The sequence below is a fragment of the Podarcis vaucheri genome (assembly GCF_965113315.1).
Source record: "Podarcis vaucheri genome assembly, chromosome: 2".
NCBI classification, from domain to species: Eukaryota; Metazoa; Chordata; class Lepidosauria; order Squamata; family Lacertidae; genus Podarcis; species Podarcis vaucheri.
The window spans coordinates 93,390,840-93,406,983 of record NC_138760.1 but is presented as its reverse complement, the minus strand read 5'-3'; the positions used below and the strand labels follow the sequence as shown (position 1 = coordinate 93,406,983).

Genomic DNA, 16,144 nt, shown 5'->3' with positions numbered 1-16,144 from the left:
TGTCCTTGTAGATTTGTGCTCTTCTGTCCTGGATCTCAAGTGCTTTATTGAAATGTAGGTCGAGTAGCTTGTCTCTCTCCTGCTTAGTCCTTAAGATAATCAAACAATCTCTAGGTCTGTCCTTCCCAGCAGCCCTTCCCAATCTAAATGCAGTTGTTATTTTAAAGTCTGTATCTTCGTTTATACCCCAGAATCTTTTGTGTGCATTCTTCAGGTATCTGAAGAAGTGTGCATGCACACAAAAGCTTATACCCAGAACAAACTTAGTTGGTCTCTAACGTGCTACTGGACAATTCTTTTATTTTTGTAGGGACTGCTACACTCTGCTAAATTTCTTTTGTTGTCTTTGTAGTACAGTGGTACCTCTGGTTGCAAACGGGATCCGTTCTGGAGCCCCGTTCGCAACATGAGCAGAATGGAACCCACATCTGTGGGTTGCAATTCGCCACTTCTGCACATGTGCACGACATCATTTTGCGTGTCTGCGCGAGTGGTGAAACCTGGAAGTAACCCTTTCTGGTACTTCTGGGTTGCTGCGGGACGCAACCTGAAAACGTGCAACCTGAAGCAAAGCAACAAGAGGTATGACTGTACCTCTAACCAGGGCTCTTTTCAGCTCAACCAGAACTCAGTTCCCGCACCTCTTAGGGGGGCGCCATTGCCATTGTAAGAGAGCATGGTTTATGGTGAGTTCTGGCACTTCTTTTTCTAGAAAAATATATAGCACCGCTTCTAATGGATTTTGTTTTAAAGGGCCTTGAGATGGGTTTCCCTAAGAAGCGGCACATAGACATTTTTAATAAGTTTAAAAAGGGAAAAGAAAGTGGAAGTGTGTGTGTGTCGGGGGCGGTTGGCGGGGAAAGCGAGGTGTGCGCGCGCGCCAGACGCGTCTCGAGCTCCGCGCAGCTCGCCTGTGTGGGCTGTAGAAGAGCCGGCCTTCCGCCCCCTTCGAGGACCCGGCGTCGCTCGCACCTCCTCGGGGGGTGGAAGTGGAGGCGCAGGCAGCCGCCCAGCCATTAACAAGCGCTCCCCTTCGACGTGTTGGCTAGCGCCGTTCCCCCGCGTGTCTGCTCCTCCTCCGTTGCAGAAGCGTACCCTACATACCCTCAACCCAAGCAGGGGAAGCGCGGGAGGTGGGGGGAGGCCGCCGGCCTCCTTTCCGACAGCCTTGCTCGGGTGAGGCGCCCAGAGCGGGGAGGCCAGGAGTGCGCGTGGCTGCCCCGCCTCCCATGTGCTGCCGGGCGAGACGGGCAAGCGTCGCCTCTCGCCTCAGCTACTTTCCCTTCCTCCTTCTGGACCGCGGGGGTCGCCGGAGAGACTCCCGCCACGTGCGGGGAGCGGCGGCTGAGGCGAAAAAAAAGGTCGAAAGCGCGGGAAGGCGGCGGCGAGCGAACCAGGTGCCCGAGCTGCTGCTTCTCGCTGTCGCCGGAGGAGCCCTTCTCCTCCCGCTCACCTGCGCCGAGAGAAGATGCCGGCCGAGCGCGAGCAGAGCCGGCGCGCGCGGCTGAAGCCTGAGCCAGCGGCCTGCACTCCCTCGGCCGGCGGCGCCTGCAGGGAATGAGACGCGAGCGCCCGGAAAGAAGGGAAGGCGCGCGCTAGAGACCTGGGCCGGCCAGGCGCTCGCGGAAGCCCAGAAGCCCGCGGCGGGATCCTCCCGGACGTCGAAAGATTGGACAGAAAGGCGAACTCCCCTCCTTTCCCTCCGCCTCCTCCGCCTCCTCCTCCCCTGGCTTCTCTTGTCACATAGTACGGTCCCGACACATTAAGAGCTGCGGCTGCCGTGGACGTACCTCAGTCACTCCAGGGCAGGCGGGAAAGGTTTCGGGGCGCCGCTAGTCCCACGCACCTTCTGTATCTCAATCTATACAAGGGGCCCTTCCGCGCACTCGCCTCCTCGGCCGATTCCCCGCCCGCTCCCCTCCTTCCTGCCGGCCCCAAACCCAGATGGAGCACGCGGCGCGAATCAATGCCTAGCGTGGCCGAGCAGGCAGCCTGGCTCCCCCAGCGGCTCGCTGCCCGCGCTCGCCTCTCTCCGAGCCACAACACTTTCGGCGTGCTGTGCCGGGCGGGGGTGGCGTGGGGAACTCGCCGCTTAGCCTTATTCTACCCAAGAGGGGAAGCCTGCCGCCGCCGCCGCCAGCACCTTCGGGGCTTGTGCACAAGCGCGAGCAGGTTGACCCTGTGCCGGGATGCCGGGCTGGAGGAAGAACCTGACTCTGTGTCTGCAGAGGATGCAGGATGACGGTAAGGCTCGCTGGCTGGCTGGCTGGCTGCAGGAGCCCCTCCGGGGCAAACGCTACCGCCGGAGGGCATGCGCTTGCCGTTGGCTTGGGAAAGCGCCCGGGAGCTGCCTTCGCATTGGGTTTTTTTTTTTTTTTAGTCTGTTTCTCTTGTCCCTGTTGGGGGGCATGCTTGGAAATGCAAGCCGTCTTCTGAGGCCCCCTGCTGAAGCTCTTTATGTTATTATTGTTGTGCATTTATTGTGTGCATAATGATTTTAAATAAAGTACAACGCTCTTTCAAAATGATTTATGTATCAGGAATGGAAGTCACCTTTCTAAACTGGGGGGCGGAGGCGGGGAGGAGGTGGAGGGAATCCTCTTTGCAACACAACCGGCAGCATCGTGAGCTTTGAATGCTCTTTCTTGGTCGGTGATGGGAAGAGGATTAGGCGAGCAGAATTGTTGAAGTGCCTGATGTGGTTTTACCCTCTTGTCAGAAAATGTGGGGGGCATATGTGGAGAGGTGTAGTTTGTGGAGGAATAGAGGCAAGGACCGGGGAAAAAGCTGAAAGCTTCATTGTTGATTTTTCAGCTGGCAGGGGTCTTTTTTGGGCGGGGGGATGTAGACTAAGTTTCATGTGTGTGATTTTATGCTGGTCCTGTGAGATTTCCTGCACTCCTGTTAGATCTCAGAGGTAGGGGATGAAGATGTTTGCAAGATCTGCAAGGGAGGGACATTAAATGAGTGCTGCACCCGGAGCTCATAAAAGTTTGAGGAAATGTCCCACCAGGTGGCGGAACATGAAGGATATGGGAAATCTTGCACGTTTGCTGGTTTCGCTTCGTGTGCTTAAGAGGCTGAAAAACTGTACTCCTTGAAATCACCAGCCCCCCTTTTTTACTTAAGTAGCAAAGTCTCAGCTGATAGACATGGATTTCATCATGCGTATGTGTGTTTGTCTGATGGAGAGTTTATCTGCCTTTGCCTCATGCTTGATGTGACTTGAGAGTTCCTCCGACATGCATCCTTTTATGTGCCAACTTTGCCACTGAAAACATGATAACTCCTAAGAGGGATTAAGAATTGTGGTTAGTCAACCATTTGCACACTTTCCAACTAGCAACAAATTAGGCAAATAACTTTCTGCTCTCCACACTGTATGCATTAGATAAGGTTTGTATAAGTAAATAAACCAATGGTTTCAGGAAGTCCCATTTTTCCTGTGGGTTTCCACCCCATAAGCCACTGGGTTACTGCCTATGTCTGAGCCACACATTATGATTAGTTATTAAATTTGTATACCAGCCTTCGATCTGAAGATCACAGACAGTTCACAACATAAAAATACAAAATGAGGACACAAAATAAATAATAAAACTAAAACAAACTAATAAAAACAAAACAAAAAAACCAGCCTAGCTAGCTCAGTTGGTTAGAGCGTGATGCTGATAAAACCAAGGTTGCAGGTTTGATCCCTATATGGGACATCTGCATATTCCTGCACTGCAGAGGGTTGGACTAGATGATCCTCAGTGTCCCTTCCAACTCTACAATTCTATAATTCAATAACCCCCCTCCCACGAACACATTTATAAGGCCATAGAATGTTAATCAGCCAGAGGCCGAGATGCTTTTGCCTGGTGCCTAAAGATATGTAATGAAGGTGCCAGGTGAGCCTCACTGGGGAGAGCATGCCACAAATGGGGAACCACCACAGAAAAGGCCCGTTCTCATGTTGCCACCCTCTGGACCCCTCTCGGAGGCACACAGAGAAGGGCCTCAGATGATGGTGCAGTGGGTGCCACAGCTTCTTCACTGCATTTTAAACACGGGAATTGAATACTTTCGAGAGAGATAAATGTTGCTGAAATGCTTTTGTTTGAAAGTATCCTATTTCACATCAGTATTTTAGCTGTGTTCAATTTGTTTCTCTCGCCAAGTTGCAACCTATGTGCCATCTTCCACTGTGAGTTGGGCAGCAAGTCCAGTGACTTCAAGTTGTATACAGACATTGGCAGTTTTGAACCATTTCCTGAACTCAAGTGTGGCATTAGTGGTCTGTGCTTGTGTTTTTGTTTAAGGTTTTCCTCCATGACTTTCCCAGCAAAGCAGCTTCCTTTAATTTAATCTCTTTGTCCATCGATGAACAGTAAGTAGTTGGGCTATTGGTTGGCCATGTATTGTGCTTGCTACTCCAGTTTGCACAGGATGTGCCCAGAAGCCAAATAAATAATGACACAATTATTAAAGGATCTAAAATGGGCTGTAGACCTTTTCTTTAGCTGTTAGGAAATTGAATTGGAGGAGTAGGGGAGCAGATTATCTGGCATCTGGTAAAGAGCTGGCAGATGTTGCTTATTTTGACTTGCTGTCCATTGATTCCAGAACTTTGCAGGCTCAGAGGACGTGATCGGCATATTGGGAACATTGCATTGTTATACTTGATAGAACAAGCTCTTGCACTGCTTCCTGATATTGAAATTTTGATCTTGTGGTTCTATAGTGGCTACTGTCATGCAACCAGAATTAAATGAATTACAGAATGGCAAAAACAAGGCAGTTTCTACACTGTTCTTTTTATTTCTCCTGATAACATTGTCATTTCCAAAGAGTGCTCTCCAGAGAAATAAGCCTAACCAATTATATGGTCATTTCCAATGCTGTAGCTGTGTATGAAAATTGGAAGAATTTCTTGCATAAGAGATTCCTAGATTTGGGGCCTCCATAATGATTACCTAAAGTTAGAAGCCAATATGAATTATGTGCTGAATCTCAGGAGAAGGGATTCCCTCTCATCTTTTGAAATTACATCCTTCTTTCTTCTTCACAAAAAAGCACTAAGCAATAATGTTTTTATATTACAGACTGAGACAGTGCCTTTCCACTGGGAAAACAAGAGATAGCCCATCAGTATTGCACGGAGAGTACATTGTTCAGCTAGGCTTCAGAAAAAACTTTCTGCATCTTGTCCTGATATAATGGCATCACAAACTTGCAACATAGCTTTGTTCAGATATTTATTTTGAAAGCCCAGCTCTAAATACAGTCTTCTTAATGACTGTTTCCAATTTTCTTTGCTGCTGAGTATGCTACCTGTCTCTGCCTGTTGTCACTGTGTGATGGAGGAAAAAGATGGCATTCCTAGTTCAGTTATGCATGACTTGAAGACATTAGACTAAAAGAAACACCCAAAAACTTTTTGGTGAAGAGAAAGTGTACATTATGCTATAAGTGAAGGTGGCTTACTGGGCTTATTTCTGTCTGCAGAGCATTCGTGTGTCAGTGGCATGTGTTTAAAGGAGTTAAATGTGCCAATTTCTGGTGGGATGCTTGAAGGTGTCATCCTAGTGAAAACAGGGAAAACACGAATTTTGCAGATGTAAAGTCATCAATACATCACAATACTGTGCATACTTACTCAAAAGGAAGTCCCACTTATTTCAGTGATACTTACTCCCAGGTAAATAGGATTGCAGCCTTGCAGCCTAACCTAAGTGTCTTTGCTAAGAAGTAAGTCTTCCTGTATTTAGTGCAGCCTTCTCACCTAGTAATTGCGTTTAGGGTTGCAGCATTAGTGGTGCATGTTATATTATTTTATATGTTATTATATTATATGAACCACAGTTTCTAGTTTCTGAAGTAAGTGTTTTGGAAACCTGTGTCTACTTAGGAAGCACACCATCTTTGTTACTGGAGAGTCTTGTGATCAATAACATTTAGTATATAGTCACTCTTCATTTTGGCACATCACAAAGATGCTGCCCCTTTCTGGGAAAGATCCTTGAGAGGGTGGTTGCCAGCCAGATTCAGGTACTATTGGAAGAGACAGATTTTCTAGATCCATTTCGTTTTGGATTCAGGCCTGATTTTGGCACAGAAGCTGCTTTGGTTGCCCTGTGGTGGGAGAGACCTGGGGGTGCATGTGATCCTTTTGATCCTCCTTGATCTCTCATTGGCTTTTGATACCATCAACCATGGTATCCTTCTGGAGCTGCTATCTGTATTGGGGGTACTGCATTGCAGTGATTCCACTCCTGATTGTCTGTCTGACTCCAGAAGGTGGTTCTTGGGCATCAAGTAAAACCTTACATTTTCCCCAGACAATTTATGGACTGAGTGTGCTGCTAAATCTTTCCACCATTCTTTGGAGGGACTGTTTTGAATTATAAAAACATTAATGTTTCATATAAATTTATTTGTCCCCCATTTCATTTATAGTATTGTATAATGTATTTGTGTTTATGTTTTTACAGGTTAAGTTGCTTTTACGTCAGTGATGGGTGGGGGTGCTGGGGTTGTAGACTCCATGCTTGTAGGTCATCATGGGGTAAGTTCATACATAGAATTCTATATCCATGGGATGATAGGGTGGTGGATTTCCTATTACTTTATCACACCGAATTCCTTTGATAAATAAACTGTGATTTTTGGAAAGGGTGCCCAATTTGGTGCTCACTTTGTTATAGAAAAAACTAAAGTGCTCACATACATTTAGAAGGCCATTTTTGTGAGGCAAAATGAGGGTCATGAGCCATGAGCATTCAGCCAATGGTTAAGTAGTAACACAGTTTCTTCTCTGTACCCCCAAGCCCATGCCGTGGTTCCTGTTATTCCCTATCTAAACCACTTTGGGGATGGTTAGGATAGCCTTACAAGGCATAATCGAACTGCACGGTGAAGCAATTTTGTTTTGAGAGGAGAGGTAAGAGTTGAGCAGCGGACTGGAGGAAGGGGTGTAGTTCAGGGGTTAAGCCTTACATGCTGAAGGTTCCAGGTTCAGTCTCTGGCATCTCCAAGTAGGATGAGGATTGATTTCTTCCTGAAACCTTGGGGATTTGCTGCCAGCCAGTGTCAACAGTCATACGCTAGATGGACCCATAGTCTGACTTGGTATAAGGCAGCTTCCTGTCTGTTGGCTGCTAGGCTGTGGTGGCTCTCAACAAGTGGCACGCATGAAACATTTTGATGTCATGTTTTCATGTATAGTCATCTGCAGGAAAATCATCCAGGTGTCAGCCTGTCAGGGCAAAAGATTCCATGTCAACCAGCCAACAGTTTCTGCTGAGCAGCGTAGCCTCAGGGCAGCTCCCATCCAATGTCCTCATGCCTGCCTGCCTGCCTGCCTGCCAGTGAATTGGGCTTCTTCCAGGTTCTCTCAGCCACTGCAATCACATGAGTGGACTTCTCTGCATTCACTTCACCTCAGAGATACTGTGTGATACTCGGCAATGGCACAGCCCTTCCCTAACTCCTCCTGTGATGATGCTGAACAAATAGAAGCGTTAGGGGGAGCACAGATCCCTCAACTTTGTGAATAACTTTCTCTGCATGAATCAGCTTTGGAAGGGGGGTGGGCGGGCGGTGGAATTGTACCAAGTGAAAGCTGTTCTTTAAAAGCAGAGATATTGTAGGATTAGGTTGCTGCTGCATTGTTCCTTTCTTTCCGCTGCGTCTATCCAGTTTATATGGTTCTGTGGTGGTTACCTAGGAAACAGCTGTAGGAGTGTACAATGGAATTTTATTGGCTGTGTCATTAGGCTGACTGTTAAGGTTGTGGGCAGAGGTTCCTATTGGTAGGTCTGAGCAAGTGAATCCCTGATATTGTTTTGATTTGTAAGATGAAAGAATGTGGCTCCGTCTTTAATAAGCTATACCAATAATCCAGCTTTTCACTGTGTAATGCATGGCCTACCTTAAGCAACCAAACTGGGAGGGGGGCAGTATTTAAGAAGAAATTAAGTTGATGATGGATTGTTTTTTGAAAAGGTTCTCACTTATATCCCATGTATGGTTCTAATATTGAACTGCTTTTCATCTGCAGTTCAGTTGTTTTTTTTGGAAATTTGATTACAGACATAATTTTTTTAATTACACCCTTACTTGTGGGCATAATTTCAGTCATTTCCCCCTTACTACTTGTTTAATATGTTGTCTGTGAGAGAAGAACAATGACTTAATGCTGGCATTGATTTCACTTTTCAAAAATGCAATACTTTTTCAAAAGGCATTTGATAAGATGCTTGTGTTGAAGGTGCTGGAGCAAAGGTAGATAAAATTGCATGAGCAAAAAACAACAACCCATGGGTTGTATTGTAGCCAAAGTTTAAATTCTGCTTGCACAACAGACTTCCCCTCCTGCCCCTCCTATTCTACCTCCTCTTTCCCCATGCACCTTCAAAATCTGCTCCAGAGGGTTGGGGACCCACCAGAGCAGATGTGGGCAGCATGTGGGAAGCAGAGAGGAAGGGGAGATTCCATTGTGCAGATGGAATGTCACTCACACAGCATTGTATATAACCCTGTATCTTTGGTTCACTGAACTGAGCTGCTTTCCTGCTAATTCCTCTCTCTAAAAATGTGGAGCCAATTTCTAACATGTATTTGTTGTTCATATTCAAAGTCCTGGCTTTTTCCTGGTGCATGCACTTGCAGGAAAACAAAGTGGACATTTTCTGTTGATGTTGACCCCTTTTTTGTAAACTTCTTTTACAGAGGTGTATAAATGTTGTTAAATAATATAAAGGGTGCTTTCACAATTCAGTTTATTGTGTACTTGGTGCTGCTTATACTTGGAGATTTTCCACAGTGTCCACATGGCCTTGTCTTTATCAAAATGCCGATCTGTACTTTTTCTTCATAAAATCGGGATTTTCCCTCTCTGCAGCAAACCAGCTAAATAAAAATAGCCCGTAATACACCTGCAGTCTGTCATTCCCAATGAAGAAGCTCCTTGGGTGGTTTGATGTGTTATGGCATTTCAGTGGGTAGCCTCTATTGCCACACTCCTAACAAGAAGATTTGTGGAAAACTTGCAGTAATAGAAACAAATGTTTTGGGCTGCTTAATGCTCTGGATGGAGATAGGCATGTGTGTGTCAGTCTTTCTGCAAATCGGGATAATTCCTCTCTCCTAATCTTTTCCTACTCACATCCAGCTTCAGTATAAAGCACCCAGGGACTTTGTTGCGGGGAGGCAGGAGGGGAATCATTTGAGTCCTGGGGTTCTTCTCACTGTCCCCCCCCCCAAGCTTCTCCACAAATCTCCTGAGATGGGAAAAAAGCATTGTGCCTGGATATAGCGTGGGGAGATGCAGTGGGGAAAGGAAAACATCTCCATGGAGCACGAAGCCCTCTTGCTTTCCCCGCTCCTCCACAAACCTCCCCAATACTGCAGGGGACCCCTAGAGAGGCTTGAAAAAAAGTTGGGAAGAGGCTTAAGATGGACTTTGCACAATCCTGTAAAATCACGATTGTCCAAAAAAGAAGAGGCAAACTGCTCTTTAATTCTCTACATTAAGTGGTAGAGGACAGAGGAGTGATTCTGGGTGGGGATGGAAAAAATTAACACCCATAATATTTTTCGTCAAGCTGAGCCTACTGGGGAGGATGGCAAGAAATGGAATGGCAATGAATGTGATGGTTGAAAAAAATGGAAGTAGGTGGATCCTAATGTGCCAGTTGCACACACAGGAAACTTGGGTGGGAATGACCAGTTTGCGAGATGACACCTCTCATATATATGTGATTACCTGGGCCATACATTATACATTATGTTTGCCCATAGATGTGTGTAGCTCAGGAAAGGGCAATGCACATGAGTAATGGATGCAATATGTAAATCAGCATGTAGAAATTTAAACTATTAAAAATGTGGCAGTATATTTTAAAAGGGATATGCTCCATTGTAGTTAAACAGATGAGCAAATATTTGCAGGATCAAATCAGGGATGTTAATAAGCCACGTGCCCATTAAAGGCATACTCATGCATCAGCTATTGTGGAAAACTTAGATCTGAGCTATGGCAGTCACATTTAACCACTAGGGCCAAATGCTAACTTAAATCCTAGAAATTTTTGTCTTAGCTGGTTTGGTTGATTAGATTGCTAGTTTATTCATGAACTTTAATGAGATCCTTTTATCCATTACCCTGAAGTCTCAAGTGGATGTTATAAAGTACTACTTTACCGTTAGCCAATAATGACCTGGCTTGCTTTTAACCAACCAATCAATTAATTAACTGATTAAAATAAATTGCACCATATCTCAACATAGTGGCATACTTGGAGGACATTTAATGAAGGCAACAGTTTATCTTGATTACATAACACATAGATAACAATTTTGTCAGAATTTCTCAAAGTGGGGGCTGAACTGTTGGTGAAGTCAGTTTCTAGACTTCCCAGAAGGAAACTCAGTATGGAGCCTGACTTCCTCAAAGAGGTGCTTGGCCAAGATCTACCGGTACTTTGGACAGTCATAGTCAAAGCTAAGCACCCTCAGGTCCTATTGATTTCAGAGGGAAGAAATCTAAACGTGGGTCATGCTCATTGATGGCAAGCAATTCCCCAAAGCACAGCTTTCATTAAAATCTAGTTGAAATTCATGTTCTGGATCAGACCAAGGGCCCATCTGCATTTCCAGTTGTGGGCATATGGTCAGCACCATGAAGCAGGACATGAATGCCAAAACCCTTCTCTGTTGTATGCCCCAAGCAACCTGTATTCAGAGATACACTGCTACTGAGCATGGAGGTTTATTTCACTCTCATTGATAACAACCACTGATAAACTTCTTCCCTGTGAAATGGTCTAATCTAGAAGGACTCTGAGGGATATTTTGTAAGTCACACTGGCTGTTCGAGGTGGGTGAGCTACAATGCTATCTTGAGCTAAATTGTCCCTTTTCTAATTAAAAGCCATCACTTCTATTTTGTTCCAGTTCAATGTATAGCCTGAAATTTTTCTGTAGATCTTTATGCATCGTTAAAGAGCTTTTCTGGAACTGACTGGATTAGTTAAATAAAGAATATTGTCATCCACATAAAGGCTTATTTTCATTGAGAGTCTTTCATCTTTATGCCTGCTATTTCATTACGTCGTCTGAAAATAGCTAGTGATACAATAGAGGTGGGGAAAGCAGACAGCCCTGTCTTATCAAGCTTGCTTTGCTGGGGAGTGTTGTCACAGGTTTTTTGGATGTCCAAATCTATAATGCAGTCTTTCCCAAACTTGCATACCCAGATCTTGTCTGATTTCAGCCCTTGTCATCTTCAGCCAGCATGGCCAGTGGTCAGGGATGATGGGAGCAGCAGTCAAACAACCTTGAGGCACCAGATGTTGGGAAAGATTGCTCTGATGTCTTCTAGACAGACCTATTTATAGGCTTGCAAATGTTTCTTGGCATAAGCCATGCTGGTTTATCATGAGCATGGCTTATTCTTCTATGCACTTAACAACTTTACCTTTAATAACACTGTCTTTGAAATTACCTTGGACAGACATCAGGTTGGCAGATGTGTAATTTCCCAGATTCTCCTTGGCATGCATTCTTTCTCTCTCTCTTTTTAAAAAAGGTCATTATCTGGCTTCCAGTCTTCTAGTATGAGTATTTTTCTTTTGTTTTTTAAAGTTTAGCTCTTTCACATCTGAGAACTCTAAAAACTCTTGGGTGAATGCCATCTGGCCCTGGTGATGTGTTAATTTGTAAATTGTCAATTAGCTCTCATCTTTATCCTTTGCCACCACAGCTTGACATAGGTCCTCAGATCCCACCCCCACCCTCCGAAAACAATAGCTCAGATATGGGCAACTCTCCAACACCTTCCATGGTAAAGGCACAGTGCAAAGAATTTATCTCGCCTTTCTTCAATCTCCCTGCAGTTAAGGAATTTACTGATTAATAGCAGCAGTTATTCAGTGTTTTACCTTTGGCACTCATTACCTTGGGGCATCCAGTATACAGTAGCTGGCACAGCACCTTTTGTTCGGAAATACAGGGTTGCTGTTGTTTAATGTTACACACTTGTTGTTGTTGTTGTTTAGTCGTTTAGTCGTGTCCGACTCTTCGTGACCCCATGGACCAGAGCACGCCAGGCACTTCTGTCCTCCACTGCCTCCCGCAGTTTGATCAAACTCATGCTAGTAGCTTCAAGAACACCATCCAACCATCTCATTCTCTGTCGTCCCCTTCTCCTTGTGCCCTCCATCTTTCCCAACATCAGGGTCTTTTCCAGGGAGTCCTCTCTTCTCATGAGGTGGCCAAAGTATTGGAGCCTCAGCTTCACGATCTGTCCTTCCAGTGAGCACTCAGGGCTGATTTCCTTCAGAATGGAGAGGTTTGATCTTCTTGCAGTCCATGGGACTCTCAAGAGTCTCCTCCAGCACCATAATTCAAAAGCATCAATTCTTCGGCGATCAGCCTTCTTTATGGTCCAGCTCTCACTTCCATACATCACTACTGGGAAAACCATGGCTTTTACTATACGGACCTTTGTTGGCAAGGTGATGTCTCTGCTTTTTAAGATGTTGTCTAGGTTTGCCATCGCCTTTCTCCCAAGGAGCAGGCGTCTTTTAATTTCGTAACTGCTGTCACCATCTGCAGTGATCATGGAGCCCAAGAAAGTAAAATCTCTCACTGCCTCCATTTCTTCCCCATCTATTTGCCAGGAGGTGATGGGCCCAGTGGCCATGATCTTCGTTTTTTTGATGTTGAGCTTCAGACCATATTTTGCGCTCTCCTCTTTCACCCTCATTAAAAGGTTCTTTAATTCCTCTTCACTTTCTGCCATCAAGGTTGTGTCATCTGCATATCTGAGGTTGTTGATATTTCTTCCGGCAATCTTAATTCCGGCTTGGGATTCATCCAGCCCAGCCTTTCGCATGATGAATTCTGCATATAAGTTAAATAAGCAGGGAGACAATATACAGCCTTGCCGTACTCCTTTCCCAATTTGGAACCAATCAGTTGTTCCATATCCAGTTCTAACTGTAGCTTCTTGTCCCACATAGAGATTTCGCAGGAGACAGATGAGGTGATCAGGCACTCCCATTTCTTTAAGAACTTGCCATAGTTTGCTGTGGTCAACACAGTCAAAGGCTTTTGCATAGTCAATGAAGCAGAAGTAGATGTCTTTCTGGAACTCTCTGGCTTTCTCCATAATCCAGCACATGTTTGCAATTTGGTCTCTGGTTCCTCTGCCTCTTCTAAATCCAGCTTGCACTTCTGGGAGTTCTCGGTCCACATACTGCTTGAGCCTTCCTTGTAGAATTTTAAGCATAACCTTGCTAGCATGTGAAATGAGTGAAATTGTGCGGTAGTTTGAGCATTCTTTGGCACTGCCTTTCTTTGGGATTGGAATGTAGACTGATCTTCTCCAATCCTCTGGCCACTGCTGAGTTTTCCAAACTTGCTGGCATATTGAGTGTAGCACCTTAACAGCATCATCTTTTAAAATTTTAAACAGTTCAGCTGGAATACCATCACTAATGTTACACACAGATGGGCCATAAAGGAGGGATTGGTAAGGCCACTCCTTAAGGCACACTTAACAGAGCTGGAAAATCTAAGTAATGGTCAGTTGCTAATGTTCCCTTCTTGGGCAAGGTTCTTGAGCATGTGGTTGTGAGCCACGCCCAGGCTCTTTTGTTGGGGTTTAGGCCTAGGTTTGGCACAGAAACTGCCTCATTTGTCCTGAATGATGGAAGAGAGACAGGAGGAGTGTGTCTTCCCTGGTGTTTCAGTGGCTGCTCGTGCCATTGTCCATGCTGCTCTTCTGGAGTGCTTATCCAGCTTGAGGGTGGGCAGCGTTGCTTTGCATTGGTTCTGATCCTACCTGGACGACTGGCTGCAGAAGGTGGTCCTTCAGGCGGCTACATTTACACTGAGACTTCCTGCAGCGTATGACCTGCACCTGCATTATTCACAGACTCCCGTGTGAAGTAGCCCCCAAGTCATTTCCAAAATAGCCAGTATTATAGTGGTCTCTCAGTTAAGGCAGCAGAAATAACTGAAGGGAGAAATGTTACTCCAGATTTATGCTGCTATGTGAGAGATGAGAATTTGCTACAGTCTTGCTTGAGGGTTATGATGCAAAATACTCCGAAGGGCTGCATTTTGCACTAATGCTCTAATCCTTATAGAGAGTGATGAGTTTCTTCCTCAATAGTGATTGATTTCATTGAATTACAAGCTACAGTAAAAAGAAAGAAAGAAAGAAAGAAAGAAGAGTGCATTTTTTGTTCATTTTTTTTAATGCTTTTCTGGACACATTTTATGAGAAGGAAGAGCAATGAAACTTTCTTTTTAGAATTCAAGAGCCATATCCTTCCCACCCTCAGCACCATTCCTCTCCCCTCCAGTCTCCTATATATCCTCCTCCTTCTGAAGGTGACGGTGCTGAAATAGGATAAATGCCACATCCTCAAAATTGTAGGTTTTATGATGATTCCCATTTTGCTTGACTTTTTCTTTCATTAACATTAGATGTTTTTGGCAGCCTGTAATTACCAGCTTTGGATCTGTAGCCAGAGCTGTCTTCAGCTCAAGCAAAATTCACTGATTCCAATGACAGTGTTTAAAACATTGCCTTCCACTGGGGAATTCATTCAGTCAAACACACTCTGCTCTGACACATTTAGCTCCAGGTACTCTGCATTCTGACCGCATGGGATGTAAGCAGAAGGGGGCCACAGTGCACCCTGCGAAGTTCAAATGACTCCCCCCCCCTTGGATCAGGCAGCGATTAAGTCGATGCATTAAGTGAGAGATGTTGCTGACCTTGCCAAGTGAATAGCTGCCTTCTGGCTAGCAGAGGGCAAAGGTGATATTGTGAAGACACACACTGCTTTCCAAAGGCTTGCAAAACAATTTCTCTCACAAATCTCTCACCCTGGCAGGAGTCATATTGTTAATAGAACCATAGAATGTTCGAGTTGGAAGAGACCCTGAGGGTCATCTAGTCCAGCCCCCCACAATACAATCTCAGCCAAAACATCAATGACAGATGGCCATCCAGCCTCTGCTTAAAAAGCTCCAAGGAAGGAGAGTCCATCATCACCTCTTGTGGGAGTCTGTTCCACTGTTAAACAGTCCCTGTAGAATTTAATTTTGTTAGTTTGGGCCCAGCTCTCCAATCTGTTAAGGTCATCTGGAACCCTGATTCTGTCTTCTGCAGCATTAGCTACCCCTCCCAGTTTGGTGTCATCTGCAAATTTGATAAACATTTCCCCAGTTTATTCATCCAAGTCATTTATAAAGACATTGAACAACAATGGGCCCAGAACAGAAGCCTGTGGTACCCCACTTGTTACTTTTTTCCAGGATGATGTGGAACCATTAATGAGCACTCTTTGGGTTCTGTCTGTCAACCAGCTACAAATCCATCTAACAGCATGCAGATCTTTTGGAGAATCAAAACTTGAGAGGTACATTTAGACATTGTATTTTAGCCCAGTTTCTTGGTTTTCATATTGCTGATCAATTCTTTGATTTGCGGAGCATCATATATTTATGCAGCTGCAAAGCTGGAGAGCAATATGACCATACTGTATTCCAGTTTAGTGTAAGTTAGTAGAAGTTGTGAAGGGATGCTCAGTGAACACTGGTGCCCATTTACGTCAGTGCTTGAGAGATGCAAGCAAAGTCAATCAGAGAGCATTCAGGACCTTGAACAGCTCCAGGGGACTCTATTATAGCAGCTAAAGACATTCTTTCTGTACAGGGAGCTAGAGACATTAGAAGTCCTATGTAGGCTGACAAGGAGCATAGCAGGCTCTACCTTCATAAAGCTGCCTGGCTTGTTAAAGGGTAGTCTTTAGCTTCTATGAAGAGAGCATGGCTGGCTGGTTGGAATCCTGAACAGGAACATTCAACAATGCAACATTTTGTTGCAGATCCCATTTGTTATTCTGTGGAATACAGCAGAGTTCTCTCAATGCATAGCAATCCAGCGGAGCCCTGGGGTTCAATCAGCCATTCTTACTGTTTCCATTTTCCTTACAAAACCTCTTCATAAAGGGGTTCATGGGATCTTTCTGCAGCAAAATGATTTACAACCAACTCAAACTCAGTATATCTTCTTAGTTTACATATATGTCCATCCTAAATGCTTATCAAAATGTGTGAGAATTGATAACTGGCAGAA

The 16,144-nt window shown here is 45.0% G+C and overlaps 1 protein-coding gene across 1 annotated transcript in view; it reads left to right on the top strand.

Annotated features, from left to right (window-relative positions):
• Positions 1-1,569: 1,569 nt before the first annotated feature.
• GRIP2 (glutamate receptor interacting protein 2) overlaps positions 1,570-16,144 on the top strand; it is a 388,526-nt gene continuing 373,951 nt past the window's right edge. The window contains exon 1 of the mRNA XM_082209301.1: positions 1,570-2,244. Within this exon, the coding sequence (XP_082065427.1) occupies positions 2,190-2,244 (55 nt within the window). The 5' untranslated portion in view covers positions 1,570-2,189. The remainder of the gene's footprint in view (positions 2,245-16,144) is intronic.